This window comes from Paroedura picta, chromosome 7 (assembly GCF_049243985.1).
Source record: "Paroedura picta isolate Pp20150507F chromosome 7, Ppicta_v3.0, whole genome shotgun sequence".
In the NCBI taxonomy this organism is placed as follows: domain Eukaryota; kingdom Metazoa; phylum Chordata; class Lepidosauria; order Squamata; family Gekkonidae; genus Paroedura; species Paroedura picta.
The window spans coordinates 12,489,974-12,505,535 of record NC_135375.1 but is presented as its reverse complement, the minus strand read 5'-3'; the positions used below and the strand labels follow the sequence as shown (position 1 = coordinate 12,505,535).

General features: G+C 49.5%; 1 protein-coding gene across 4 annotated transcripts in view; it reads left to right on the top strand.

The window, feature by feature from the left end:
• ZBTB7C (zinc finger and BTB domain containing 7C) overlaps positions 1 to 15,236 on the top strand; it is a 235,840-nt gene extending 220,604 nt beyond the window's left edge. For all 4 annotated transcript variants that reach the window (XM_077346747.1, XM_077346749.1, XM_077346748.1 and 1 more), the window contains 3 exons: positions 3,576 to 4,751; positions 11,524 to 12,188; positions 13,817 to 15,236. In XM_077346747.1, the coding sequence (XP_077202862.1) occupies positions 3,576 to 4,751; positions 11,524 to 12,160 (1,813 nt within the window). In that variant the 3' untranslated portion in view covers positions 12,161 to 12,188; positions 13,817 to 15,236. The remainder of the gene's footprint in view (positions 1 to 3,575; positions 4,752 to 11,523; positions 12,189 to 13,816) is intronic.
• Positions 15,237 to 15,562: the final 326 nt, after the last annotated feature.

The window sequence follows — 15,562 nt, the reverse complement described above, 5'->3', positions numbered from 1 at the left end:
CTGAGAGAGTCCTGAGAGCACTGGGACAAGCCCAAGGCCACCCAGCAGGCCTCAGGTGTCTCAAAGCGGCTCACAATTGCTTTCTCTTCCTCTTTCCACAACAGGCACCTTGTGAGGCAGGTGCGGCTGGGAGAATCTTGAGAAAGCTGGGACTGGCCCAGGGTGCCTGTTGTGGGGAGAGGAAGGGAAGGTGATTGTCAGCCGCTTTGAGACTCCTTCAACTCTTCTTCAACTCTTCTTCTTGTAGTCTGGAGATCAGTGATGCTTCTGAGACATCTCTAGCCCCCAGCCTGGAGTTTGACAACAGATCCCTCATTTCCCCCTCTCTCCAGCTTCAGTTGCTACGAAAGAATCCTCAAAATTTAGACAAATTCTATTTCTTCTACATACTCTTTGCAGGGCACTTTTTAAGAGACAAAATGTGCCATCTGCAGACGCCCTCCCCTCCAATAAATTAACCCAATTAAAGCGATTTTATTGCCATCCTGAGGCGGAAATATTGTGTGCTCAGTCTCTGGAAGGAAACGTCGTTCTTTTCCCTGGACTGTTTGGGCGATAAAAGTCCAAGGGACCGGCCGCTGTCAGGCATTCCTTTGGGGCCTAGGCTTGTCCTCGGCTCTCTCTCCACCCCATTCTCCCACATGTTATCGAGAGGAGTGAGGCCATCCCAAGAGTCTTTTCAGTATGGAGGGGAAGAAAGCTCACCTCTCTACATTCTTTGCATCTCACAACGTTATTTATGATTTATTTATTTATTTAGATTTATATACCGCCCTCCCCAAAGGCTCAGGACGTTTTAAATTTGTGTGCTAACTGGGACAAGTTGTGGAAGTTGCAGAAATCCTTCTCCACCGAGCCATCTTTCAAACCAGGATCTAAATATTGGCCAGCAGGCATTTCCCCCATCTGGAGAGCCGACTCCTGGCTTTATGGGGCTGGCGTGGGGATCGGGCCTGGTGTGAGAGGGGGAGAGGGGCCGGGGCTGGGAATTGCCTGGAATTATAACTGTGTCTCCAGATGAGATTCATTACCGATGTATTTGCCTGTCTGTCTGTCTGAAATATTTTTTCCTCTGCTCCTTTCCCGCTGCTTCCAATACGTTCGGCTGCTGGAAGCAAATTGCACCTTGCTAATAAAATTAAACATCTCTGCTTCGGGATTTGCGTTGTTGTCAAATAGCCGGCCTCCGTAAAACAAGCTGCAGGAATATACCTGTAATACCAAGGCAAACTATTCCCATGCTGAACTATTACACCTTCAGAATGACCTGCACCCAGGAGGGCAAGGCAGGTGGCGCATCGTGATTCTCGTCTGTGCGTTGGCCGGTCCCTGCGTGATGTTCTATGTCAAGGCCGAGGTCTGCCATCTCATGAGCTTGGTGTGCAGCCGTCGTACAGTCCTGTGCAGAGAAAGGTCTGCTGGCCCCCCTCCAGGGTAGTGGGTGCATGGCGGCTTGGTTTCATCTGCCCCCTCTTCCCACCTCCCGTTGGAGTTACTGGGAGAAGGGACGGGCTTTGAATATTTTTTCTGCCGTTCTTCTCTTTTACATTGTTCATTTGGATTGTGATGTTTTTATGTATGGGGTTTCAATGGGGTTTTTAATGGGGTTTTATTCAGACTAATGTAACCTGCCATGAACCACTGGGAATGGCGGGCAATAAATCTAAGTGTAGTAGTAGTAGTAGTAGTAGTAGTAGTAGTAGTAGTATACTACTAGTAGTATAGTAGTAGTAGTAGTAGTAGTAGTAGTAGTAGTAGTAGTAGTAGTAGTAGTAGTAGTAGTAGTAGTAGTAGTAGTAGTAGAGCTTCTTGTGGCGCAGAGTGCTAAGGCAGCAGAAATGCTAGCTGAAGCTGTCTGTCCATGAGGCTGAGAGTTCGATCCCAGCAGCTGGCTCAAGGTTGACTCAGCCTTCCATCCTTCCGAGGTCGGTAAAATGAGTACCCAGCTTGCTTGCTGGGGGGTAAACGGTAATGACTGGGGAAGGCACTGGCAAACCACCCCGTAGTGAGTCTGCCATGAAAACGCTGGAGGGCGTCACCCTAAGGGTCAGACATGACTCGGTGCTTGCACAGGGGATACCTTTACCTTTTAGTAGTAGTAGTAGTAGTAGTAGTAGTAGTAGTAGTTGTTGTTGTTGTTGTTGTTGTTGTATACTTGGTGTCCAGCAGTCATGCAGTCCCATGCAGATGTCTCCTGTGGGATCCACCACACCTGGAGTAAAATCGCAGCATGGTGAAGAATTGCAGGGGATGTAAGAGGGAAAGATGGGGCGGGGGATAGAGAAGAGAACAAGTTGGCTCCCAGCACAAGACAGAATTAGCAAAGAAAGCAGGTGGAGATGAACAGGGGGTGCCTCTGGTTTGCCGGGAACACTCTAAATAAAGGCCCAGACTGCAGACGGAGGAGGGAAAGGGAGCAGAGGGTGGGAGTGCGGAGTGAAATCGCCCAGGGCTGTGAAGGACAGGACATGGTGTTCGACAGCAGGCGTGTGGCAGCGACAACAGAGGTGTGATGCTACGAAGGCACCCGGAAACTAGCAGAGACGTTAAGGATATTTTTCTTCAGAAGGAGCAAAGATATGACAGCAAAAGGGGGGCAGGGGAGAGTGTGAAGGACACAAAGATGTACCTGGAGGACTCAGGGAATGGATAAAGCGGAGGCTTAAGAAGCCACTTGAAAGAGGGTTGCCAGTCTCCAGGACCTGCATGGGGTCCTCCTGGAATTACAACTGGTTCAGACTACACAGGTCACAGACCACTGGTCTAGATTCCAGGGGTAGTCAACCTGTGGTCCTCCAGATGTCCATGGACTACAATTCCCATGAGCCCCTGCCAGCATTTGCTGGCAGGGGCTCATGGGAATTGTAGTCCATGGACATCTGGAGGACCACAGGTTGACTACCCCTGATTTATTCTACCCCCTGCTCAATGGAGCATCCCTGTTAAGCGTTTGTCCAGCTTCTGCTTAGAGGCCACCCGTGAGGGGAAGCTCACCTCCTCCCCAGGCTGCCCATTCCCCTGCTGAGCTACTTCTACTGGTGTCACCTCCTGGATCTGGAATTCAGGGGAAAGGAGTATATTCTTAGACTCTTAGACTCTTTCTTGATGGGAGTATTTGTACCGATATTATTGTTCTAGGAAGACCTGACTCTGCACCCGTAGGCCACCTTCGGTCTCTGGGTAGAGGCAGGCTATAATTATTGTAATAAAATATATGCGCGTGTCCCCACAAAGCATCTCAGCATTTTACATAGCTGAGTAGATGGCCAGTAGATTGGACTAGATGGCCTGTATGGCCAGTAGATTGGACTAGATGGCCTGTATGGCCAGTAGATTGGACTTGATGGCCTGTATGGCCAGTAGATTGGACTAGATGGCCTGTATGGCCAGTAGATTGGACTAGATGGCCTGTATGGCCAGTAGATTGGACTAGATGGCCTGTATGGCCAGTAGATTGGACTAGATGGCCTGTATGGCCAGTAGATTGGACTAGATGGCCTGTATGGCCCCTTCCAACTCTATGATTCATTAAGTTCTAATTCATTGTGGGGTTTTGTGTGTGTTTCTTGTCCCAGGGCTCTACATGAGAATATGGCCAATGGCGTTGAAGACCTGATTGGGATCCCATTCCCAAACCACAGCAGCGAAGTTCTTTGCAGCTTGAATGAGCAGCGGCACCATGGGCTCCTCTGCGACGTCATCCTCATCGTCCAGGACCAAGAGTACAGGACCCACAAGTCCGTCCTGGCAGCCTGCAGCCAGTACTTTAAGAAGCTCTTCACCACCGGCACTTTAGCGGACCAGCCCTACGTTTACGAGATCGACTTTGTGAAGCCTGAAGCACTTTCGGCAATCCTGGAGTTTGCCTACACCTCGACCCTCACCATCACCGCCTCCAACCTGAAGCACATCCTCAACGCGGCCAAGATGCTGGAGATCCAGTGCGTCATCAACGTTTGCCTCGAAATCATGGAGCCCGTGGAGGAGGAGGAGGAGGCGGAGGAGAAGGAGGAGGAAGAAGACGAGGAGGAGGAGGAGGACGAAGAGGAGGAGGAGGACGAAGCAGAAGACTTTGCGAGTCAGAACTTAACAGACGTCCAGGACATGAGCTGTCACCAAAGTCCCTCGAAATCTGACCTTAGCGAAGAAGTCTTCACGGAAAGTCCAAGCGGGTTCCCCAACCACTTCTCAACCAACAACACGAATGGCTCCCTGGGAGTTATAAGAGACTTCTCCATTGAGTCCCTGCTGAGGGAGAACCTCTACCCTAAGGCAAGCGTTCCGGAACGGAAACCGGCTTTGTCTCCGTTTGCACCCGACTTCTTCCCTCACCTGTGGAACGGAGAGTTCAACCCCTTTGCCCAGGTGGAGGAGCAGCCGATGGACACTGGCCCTTTAGACCTAGTGATCCGGAAGAGGAAGATCAAGGAAGAAGAGAAGGAGGATCTGCCCCAGGCCCCGTTCCCCAACGACATCTTCAAGGACATGTTTGCCAACAACCCGGCGGGTCCCTTGGGGCACATAAAGGCCGAGAACGATTACAGCGCTTATCTTAACTTCCTCAGCGCCGCTCACTTCGGGGCGGTCTTCCCTCGTTGGCCGGAAGAGAGGAAGATCAAGCCCAAGGCTTCGCAACAGTGCCCCATTTGCAACAAGATCATCATGGGCGCGGGGAAGCTGCCGCGACACATGAGGACCCACACGGGAGAGAAGCCATATATGTGCAATATCTGTGAAGTCCGATTTACCAGGTTTGCATGCGCTAAAATGGTACTCAGCGCTCTGGCATTGACTGACAAAAGTGCCTGTTTATGCACATAAATGTATAAATTGCAGTGGAGTGTCCATCGCTGCCTTGAGCTGGGGGTTGGACTAGATCAGAGGTAGTCAAACTGCGGCCCTCCAGATGTCCATGGACTACGATTCCCAGGAGCCCCTGCCAGCATTCGCTGGCAGGGGCTCCTGGGAATCGTTGTCCATGGACATCTGGAGGGCCGCAGTTTGACTACCCCTGGACTAGATGGCCTGTATGGCCCCTTCCAACTCTATGACTCAACTGTGAGGGAAACAGGAAGGGACAAAAGAAAGGACCACATACCGAGTTCCACCACAGGGACCCCTTTGTGTAGACCAGGGGTCCCCAACATGGTGGGGGTGGCATGGTGTCCAGCAGCGTTGTTTTCAGGGCCCACAAATCTTTTCTAGAAAGTTCATAGGTCCAGGAGGGCTTCTGATTGGCTGCCCTTTCTACCCAGAAGGGCTTCTGATTGGCTGCATGGAAGAAAAGGCATCCTATTAAACAGAGCTTCTGTTTGAAATGTTGAGGAGTGAGTATTGAAGTTATGTATAACTTTCTGGCATTTTGTGATTGGCTCCACCTTGAGTGGCAGCCATTTTGTGGCTGGCTCCACCTGCTATGGAAGCCATTTTGTGACCCCCATGGGGTTTTCATGGCAGGAGGTGTTCTCCACAGCCTGAGATGCATCTGATGGGGAGAAAGACCCTACCCAAGAACTGGTCCTGAGGAGGAGTTTTCTGGGGAATCACCCAAAGTCCCTGCCAAACAGCTGATTCTCAAGATCAGCTGTTTGGGGGAGTATTTCTCAATCAGCCAGATCATGGCGGAATTGACTCACACTTCTCTGATTCTTCCTATTTAAACTAACGAGGATTGCGATTTGGCTCGGATAAGCATGGAAAACCCCAATTCAGCATTAAGTCAAGCTTTTTCGGGCTTATCCATGCCGAATTGCACATCCCTATTTGAGATGTGGTTCGCCATTACCTGTCCCTGCGTAACAACCCTGGAATTCATTGGGATTGCTGAGGGTCAGCCCTGCTTAGCTTCCAAGATCCGATGACACCGTGATCGCCTGGGCCATCCAGGGCTAAATCATGGGAGCATAATCCAGTGGGACATTTGGTTGGTGGGCTTCAGCGTAACAAATGCACATTGCGCATCTCTCATTCATTTCATTGAAGCATGCAAAGCAGGACATCCCGCTGAGGTGTGCCTCGTGGCTGTGCTCATCTCCTTTCCTCCTACCTGTTGTGAATTTCTTGCATTCTGCATGGGGTGGTTTAAATGACCCCAGAGGGCCCCTTCCAACTCTTTGATTCTATGATGCCATGATTCTACCTTTAATGACTCCCCGGAACCTACCACTTGAGACAGCGTCTTCCAACCATTCCAGGGCAAGCCGCCTAGGCCAGGGGTAGTCAAACTGCGGCCCTCCAGATGTCCATGGACTACAATTCCCATGAGCCCCTGCCAGCGAACGCTGGCAGGGGCTCATGGGGATTGTAGTCCATGGACATCTGGAGGGCCGCAGTTTGACTACCCCTGGCCTAGGACTTCAGAACTTTGGTTCAAAAAAAGAGCAGCCTGAGATGCCCGCAGTGCTTCTGAGAGCAGTGCCTGTTCTTTGCATGGTGTTGGTCTATGCAGTGATTTTTCTGTCTGCTGGGGAGGCAGGAACACCCCAAGAAGAAGAGGTAGTTTTTAATACCCAAAGGTGTTGCAAAGCAATTCACAAACCCCGTTCCCTTCCTCCCCCTACAACAGACCCGCCTGTGAGGTAGTGGGGCTGAGAGAGCTCTGAGAGAACTGCTGTGGAAGAACAGCTCTGAGAGACCTGTGGCTGGCCCAAGGTCACTGAGCTGGCTGCATGTGGAGGAGTGGGGAATCAGACCCCGTTCTCCAGATTAGAATCCACTGTTCTTAACCACTATACTATTCTGGCTCTCAAAATAGGAAGAGAAGTGAGGGTAAATAAAGGAAAAGTGTGTTTGTTAATCCTCCTTTTCTTTCCTCTCCCCACAACAGATGCCCTGAGAGGTAGGTAGGTGGGGCTAAGAGAGAGCTCTGAGAGAACTGCTTTGTGAGAACAGCTCTGAGAGAACTGTGACTGGCCCAAGGTCACCCAGATGGCTGCACGTGGAAGAGGATCGGGAAATCAAACCCGGTTCTCCAGATTAGAGGCTGCCGCTCTTTAATCATACCCCACTAGCTCTGGAAGCCGCCCACGGTCAGAATTCGCCGGAATTCAGACGGTTCTCCATGGACGCTGTTGGAAATCAGCCATTTCCCAGCCATAACCTTCGATATCATGCTCTTGCCGGAGAATATTATTCTGCTTAAAGGCCCCTGCTCATTAGCCATTCATTATCCTCTGCGAGACCCAGCCCAGGAAATCCAGTCCAGCTGGATTCACGGAGAAATTTGAAAGGGTTTCCGTGGCAGCCTCCAAGAGCCACATAAAAAAAAGAGGACATTTGACTCTCGGGGGGGGGGGGGCACCAAAGATGAGATCCATCAAAAAGGGAAGGGGGCTGGTTTCTTCAGAGGGAGGCTCCGATCCAGCACCAAACTCAATTGCGTCCCAGGGGGCTGCCGAAAGTCAATTTTATGCTCGGAAAACAGAGATGCCTCCTCCTGAGTCAGGTTCTTGGTCTCTATAGCCAATTTTCTGTAATCTCAAAACGAGGATCCTTCCTCACTCTGCTGGAGATGTTAGCTGGAGATGTCGGGGAGTAAAGTTGTGACCGGTTAGGAGCCCATCACCAAACCACAGCCTCACCCCTTTCACTGAAAGCTTATTCATGGTGGCAGGATAATACCCACACTCAGCCTCAAATATATTTAAATCATCTTACCAGTAGGTCCCGTCTGCAAATGAGGCTGCCCAATCTGGATAACCCAGGCTAGCCCAACCCCATCAAGGCCTGCTTGGCATAGTGGTTAAGAGTGGCAGCTTCTAATCTGGCAAGCCGGGTTTGGCTCCCTGCTCTTCCACAGGCAGCCAGCTTTGTAACTTTGGACTCGTCACAGTCCTGATAGTACTGTTCTCACAGAGCAGTCTGTTCAGAGCTCTCTCAGCCCCGCCTCCCTCACAGGGTGTCTGGTGTGGGGAGAGGAAGGGAAGGCGATTGGAAGCAGCTTTGAGACTCCTTTGGGTAGTGAAAAGCAGGGTATAAAAACCAAGTCTTCTTCTTCATCTTGGAAGCAGGGTTGGCCCTGGCTACTCCTTGGATGGGAGACCCGTAAGGAATAACATACAACAGTGGTTCTCAGCCTTCCTAATGCCGCAACCCTTTAATACAGCTCCTCATGTTGTGGTGACCCCAACCATGAAATTATGCAAGGGTTCTTTCACAGGAATTAAACCGAAACTGACCAATGGCTTGAAGATCCATTGTTCATGACTGCATATAAATTGAGCTTTTTCCGGGGATTAGAATCATAGACTCATAGACTCATAGACTCATAGAATCATAGAATCATAGAATTGGAAGGGACCTCATGGGTCATCTAGTCCAACCCCCTGCACTATGCAGGACACTCACAGCCCTCTCGCTCCTCCACTGTCACCTGCCACCCCCTTGAGCCTTCACAGGATCAGCCTCTCCATCAGATGGCTCTCCAGCCTCTGTTTAAAAATCTCCAAAGATGGAGAACCCACCACCTCCCGAGGAAGCCTGTTCCACTGAGAAACCACTCTAACTGTCAGGAGCTTCTTCCGGATGTTTAGACGGAATTTCTTTTGAATTAATTTCATCCCATTCGTTAATCGCCTTCCCTTCCTCGCCCCCCCCCCCTGCCCACAGCAGGCACCACCACACTTGCAGGATAGGAAGAGCTTCTCTCCAAACCGGGGCTGCCAAAGCAGGTTTGTGGGTCGGTGCTGCCACCTTCTGGCCCGAGACATTCACAGTGCTTTTTGGGGAATGGCAGAACAAAGTTCCAGTTGTCCTCTCCTGTCATTTGAACCCGTTGCTCCTCGTCCTTTTCTCTGAAGCCGCAGCAAACAAATTTGGCCGGCTTTTCAACATGCCTCCCCGGTTCAGCTGTTAAAAGGAGGCTTAATTAAAGCAAAAAGCTTGATTCATTAGTGACTTTTGGACAAAGAGGTCCAAAATTAGACTTCCCTATTACCAGCTCCTTACTCTAGGTCAGTGGTTCTCAATCTGGGGGTCGGGACGAGCAGCTTGTCCGGGGAGGGGGGGCACTGCCACTGTTGCAGCTGCTCCTGCAGGCACCACACAACAGCCTTGCGGGGTAGATCGAGATAGAGCGTTCGTCTGTCTGGAGCAGCGGAAAAGAGCAAGACCAGCATGGTGGGACAAGAGGCAGAGCTGAACTGAGAAACCCTGGAAGAAAACCAATTTCTATACAATCGTGAACAATCGATCTTCACGCCATTGGTCTGTTTTGGTTTAATTTCCATCAAAAAACACTTGCATAATTTTATGATTGGGGTCACCACAACATGAGGAACTGTTATAAAGGGTCGCGACATTAGGAAGGTTGAGAACCACTGCTCTAGGTTAAAACCATGGACAAAAATTGCCAGAGCCCCTTAAATAGGGAGCGTCAATAGTCCCCACTGCAGATGGGCCTTCTCCAGAGCAAGGAGGGACACATGTCTCTCAGCAGTGTTCTTTGGGCAGTATCAGCAACAACCTCTACACTTGAGACTCTGTTTATTATTATTATTATTATTATTATTATTATTATTATTAATATAATAATAATAATAATAATAATAATAATAATAATAATAATAATAATAATAATTTATATCCCGCCTCCCCCCGGAGTGTTTGTGTAATAATGCTATGGAGACAAAATCCCGTATTCTGTTAAATTACATGCTTATATGATGAGGAAAGGAATAAGCGAATAATTCCCGCTCTCTCTCTCACTTTAAAGCAGGGGTAGTCAAACTGCGGCCCTCCAGATGTCCGTGGACTACAGTTCCCAGGAGCCCTTGCCAGCATTCGCCAGCGAGGGCCGCAGGTTGACTACCCCTGCTTTTTAAACCCTTGGAGAGTTATTTGAAACAGGCAGAGGGACGTCTTCTAACATTTCTCCTGGGAGACAGGATTAAGGTGGTCTCAAACGATGTTTAGTTTAGTTTATTCTGTAGGGCAGGGGTAGTCAACCTGTGGTCCTCCAGATCTCCATGGACTACAATTCCCATGAGCCCCTGTCAGCGTTTTCTCGCAGGGGCTCATGGGAATTGTAGTTCATGGAGATCTGGAGGACCACAGGTTGACTACCCCTGCTGTAGGGCACATCCGCCAGATCTCAAAGGATGTACATTGCTTTTTAGTTTCTAGGTGGCCTCTAATCTGAAGAACCGGGTTTGGAGAACCAGGTTTGATTCCCCACGTCCTCCACATGCAGCCAGCTGGTCGTCACAGTCCTGATAGGGTTGTTCTCACAGAGCAGTCCTCTCACGGCTCTCTCAGACTCACTTGCCTCACAGGGCATCTGCTGTGGGGAGAGGGAGAGAAGGTGAATGTAAGCCGCTTGGTGTACTGATTTAGAGTGGCAGCTTCTAAAGTTTGATTCCCCGTTCCTCCACGTACACCCAGCTGGGTGAGCCTTGGCTCGTCACAGCCCTGATAGTGCTGTTCTCACAGAGCAGTCCTGTCAGAGCCCTCTCAGCCCCCCTCCCCCAACCTCACAAGGAATTTGTTGAGGGGAGAGGAAAGGAAGGGAGACCCATGGGAAGAACAAAATTAAAAATGGTTACTTTGGTTGGTTTTGAATCTGCGCAGAGATTGCTTTTTCCTAATTAACATAATAATCTTAGTCTGGGCTAACCTCCAAGCGTGATTTTTGCAAAACACAAATACCCTGCCTTCCTTTCCTTTTAACGGCAAGGAAGCAAAGACAGTGAAAAGCAGGGTATGAATCATAGAATCATAGAGTTGGAAGGGGCCATACAGGCCATCTAGTCCAACCCCCTGCTCAACACAGGATCAGCCCTAAGCATCCTAAAGCATCCAAGAAAAGTGTGTATCCAACCTTTGCTTGAAGACTGCCAGTGAGGGGGAGCTCACCACCTCCTTAGGCAGCTTATTCCCCAGAGTCCTAGAATCATGGAATCATAGAGTTGGAAAGGGCCATACAGGCCATCTAGTCCAACCCCCTGCTCAATGCAGGATCATAGAATCATGGAATCATAGAGTTGGAAAGGGCCATACAGGCCATCTAGTCCAACCCCCTGCTCAATGCAGGATCATAGAATCATGGAATCATAGAGTTGGAAAGGGCCATACAGGCCATCTAGTCCAACCCCCTGCTCAATGCAGGATCATAGAATCATGGAATCATAGAGTTGGAAAGGGCCATACAGGCTATCTAGTCCAACCCCCTGCTCAATGCAGGATCATAGAATCATGGAATCATAGAGTTGGAAAGGGCCATACAGGCCATCTAGTCCAACCCCCTGCTCAATGCAGGATCATAGAATCATGGAATCATAGAGTTGGAAAGGGCCATACAGGCTATCTAGTCCAACCCCCTGCTCAACGCAGGATCAGCCCTAAGTTGAAAGTTGAAAGCCAACTCTTCTTCCTCTTCACCACTACCCTGACCGGGGAGAGGAGCATGGGGGGGGGGCAGCCTTTCGGTCCACCGGGAGATGTCCTAGCAGCCATAACAGCCAATCGACCCCGGCAGACTGGCGATGAGCCGGTAACAATGAAACCTATCATTTCTCGTTCCCGCAGACAGGACAAGCTGAAGATCCACATGCGCAAGCACACGGGAGAAAGGCCGTACCTCTGCATCCACTGCAACGCCAAATTCGTCCACAACTACGACCTCAAGAACCACATGCGCATCCACACGGGCATCCGGCCTTACCAGTGCCAGTTCTGCTACAAGAGCTTCACCCGCTCGGACCACCTGCACCGCCACATCAAGCGCCAGAGCTGCCGCATCTCTCGGCCCAGGCGGGGGCGCAAGCCGGCCCCCTGGAGAGCGGCGAGCTTGTTGTTTGCGCAGAACGGCCCACCGGACGAGAAAAGCTTCCTGATGCCGCCAGCTCTGGAAGAGATGGGCGGCCACCTCGCCAGCGCCGCGATGTGCCTTCCGGGCCCCAGTCCGAAGCATTTTATGGACGGGGCCAAGAGCGCGCTGAGCCTGCAAGAGCTGGAGAGCCAGTTTGAGGAGACCCAAATGAAGCTCTTTGGGAGGACGCACCTCGACATGGAGCGGAACGGCGGGATCTTCGCCTTTGCCCTGGGGCCCAACGACAGCCTCTCCACACGCCCGTACTTCTCACTCCCCAACCCGTGGAGTACGGGCTTTAGCGGACTGGCCGGACTCAACCACCTTGCCCCGATTTCTGAAACGAGCAACTGAGTCACCTTCTTTCCAGTGGATGTTTTTGGTACGTCCCATTCCGTTTCCACCTGTTTTTGGTATGTCCGTTTTCACCTTGGAGCAAGGCTGCCTCCTCCAAGTGAGCGGGAATTCATAAGTTAATTGATTCATTAGTCTGTTTTCAGGGAGGAGGTGGAATGTTTCCGTGTGCCTCTGGTCCCACTATATAACAGAGGCCCTGTTGGAACAGGCCAGTGTTCCATGCAGTCCAACCCAAGAGGTCCACTAGCAGGGCCAATAATCCAGAAGCCCTCCCACTGTGGCCCCTCCAAGCACCAAGGAGATAGAGCATCTCTGCCCCAAACGGAGTCTTCTGTCTATACCTTGTGGCTAAGAGCCACTCATGGGCCTCTGCTCTTAAGGTCATAAGAGAAGCCATGTTGGATCAAGCCAGTACCCCACTTCGCCCAACGCTCTATGTCTGACAGTGGCCAAGACTTGTGGCTAATAACCACTCAGGGACCTTCCCTCCATATGTTTACCCAGGCCCCTCTTATAGCTGCCCATGCTTGCAGCTGCCATCATTTCTTGCAGCAGTGAATGGGCATTTCTGCCTTTGCCTAGGAGCCATGCCACTGTTTCTAAATGGAGAGTTGCCAGCTGTGGACTCCTTTAAACCGCACCACTTATCCCAAGCTTGATCTGGACCACCATGCACCATTGGAAAGAAGAGATCCTGCCTCTCTCCTGCAGTTTTTCTTTTCCAAGGCAGAGCCCAAAGGGCATTATTTGACCTTCGGCAGGGCAAGCAGATGCTGTACCCCTGAGCCACTGCACCTCCCCACAAGGATAGAAGAAGGGGAGGAAGGTTTGATGGAAGAAGAAGGGCAAGGCAGAGGGAGGCCTCTGTGTATAGATGTGGAGGAGGAGATAGGGGAGGGGTTGAAGGCAAATCGATTTAACAACAGGAGCTGACAAAATAGGAACTGGAGATTCCGTTTTAATATCACAGGAAATTAAATTTTTTTAAATTCATTTTTATTTCAATAAAAAATACCTTTTTTCCCCCTAGCCTGGCCTTCCAGCACTACTCAGGATGGGTAAAACATAAAACAATTAAGTTTATTTCTGTAGTATTTTAAATCCCCCAACCGATATGTCGGACAAGGGAGTTTTTGCATCAAGGAGCTGATCTTTCTGTTTCCCAGCGGTGAGGCCAGCAATTCTGAGTGGTGATTTTGGGCCTTGACTGTAAGCCTGGTGGAACAGCTCCGTCTTAACAGGCCCTGCAGAACTGGTTAAGGTCCTGCAGGGCCATGATCTCTTTTGGGAACGCGTTCCATCAGGCTGGGGCCAGAGCCAAAAAGGTCCTGGTCGAGGCCAATCTCGCCTCCTTTAGGCCAGGGATCCTGAGCAGGTTTTGATCAGAAGACCTTGACATTCTTGGGGCGATATAAAGGAAAAGGGAGCCCTGCAGATACCCTGGCTCTAGACCGTTTATCATTAAATGTATAGACCGCCCCTCTCTGTGAACAAGCTTAGGACGGTTTTACAGCATCTGGGTGCCAAGTTCACATTTCAAAAGGACTTTCCAAGATGTGTCCTTTTAAAATAAAATCCCCACCTGATAAACAGACTGTCCAAAATGCTGCTGAAAGAGACCTAACGTATGTATTTTTTCCCCTTCCTCTACAGGCCCTAGAAGGATGTGCAATCTTCAGAACTGCTGCAAATCCCATTCCCAAAGGATCCCGCTTCCAAAGGGACCCTTGGACCAAGGACAGTTTTTTTTCTGAGGCCTCGTGGGGAATAATGCTGCTGTCCCTGCAAACTGCTCTGCCCTGGTCGTGTCCCACCAAAAGGCATCTTTGCAGCTAGCAAATTGGGGGAAGGAGGAAAGGACAACCGAACTTGTCCAGAAGGGCATCACACACACCCGTCCCTCTTTTAAAAAACATATATATGTACAGGCATCTTTCTGAGCTACTGTTTTGCAGACAATAGTTTCCTTCAGCGGGTTTTCGTTTGTTGGTTTGGTTTTCCTTCTTGGTCTACGATTTGGAGTCCTTGTAAAATATCCAAAGATTCAGAGTACTGTATAATCTACATGTACTTGAAACAAAAAGGGACAATTTCTTTTTTTTTGCTGCATTTCCTGTTTTGTCGGGATGGGTTGTGGTGCGGGAGGGTAGGAAATCCTTTGGAATTTTTTCTATTTATAACTATTTTTATGTGATTATGTAAAGACAGAAGAGAGAGAGAGAGAGAATGAGAGAGAGAAAGAGAAAGAGAAATCCACCTAAAACAGATTTGCCTTAGTTAACCACGGGACAATCATCCTTAAATTTCGTCGAAGTTATAGATTTTTTTTTGGGTTTGAAAGATAAGAAAAATTACTTTTTATGTATTTATTAAGCAGTATTAATTGATTTTTATTAAATTATTGGCAACATGCAGGGCTTCTTTACTGCACAAGAAGATCAAGGCCATGGGAGAGATGATTTAGCAGGAAACCAGGGCCCGATCCTTTGCTTTTCACCCAACAGGGAATCCTAGCCAATCAAAGCTGTCTGATGACTGCACCTGTGGGACAGATATGTTTGCAAACATGTTTTTGTCATGCTCTGTGTCTGGGGAGGTATGCATTTAAAATGTTCTGCTTTGCCCCTGTTCCGAAATTTCAGCCCGGTGAAACCTACATGTTTTGTTGATGCTTAAATGCCAATCTATTTGATCGCCTGATCCTCGAATTGGACTGTTTTCAGTGGCTTGTCAATGTGACTTTGCACCTTAATAGACTGTTGATTGTTAAAAAGGGAACAATGGATTACAGATGGCTGCAGCTGTTAACGTGTTAAGGTTGATTGCCCCTGAATGAGCTCACTGGGGCAATGTGTTGACTGTCCAAGGGATGAGTTGGTTTTTCCCGTGGACAAAATATTTCAGATGTCTACGCACTTGCAAGTTCCTCCATCCATAAGCAGAGGTGACTGGCTCCTGGAATTGTGCACTTAAGAGCAGCCCTGTGTGGAGAGAATACCCCTTTGTGGATTGTCCTCATCCAAGCCAATTTCCTTCTGTGATCATGTATGCATAGAATGGTATTTTGCATCTACATTCCTAAAAAGTTCTGTTTTCATTTATTTGGTTCAGTTGTCTGTCTGTTTTTTAAAGCATGCTGCTAGAGCCCTGTGGCTCTAGACTTATGTGGACGACCTGCAAAGCAGGCAGGCTTTTACCCTGACGTGCTGAACTCTTGTAGGCATGGCTGCTCTGATGTCATCAGCCACGGAGCTGCTTCTTAGAAGCCCATAGTTGCTGCCTGCTCCATTGAACTGAACAAGTAACTTCCCGTGTGCCGTAACTCATTGGAGCATCTTGTGTTTGCCATCTATGTCTTGGATATATGTACATGAGAGGTTTATGAGGCTTACGTATTGC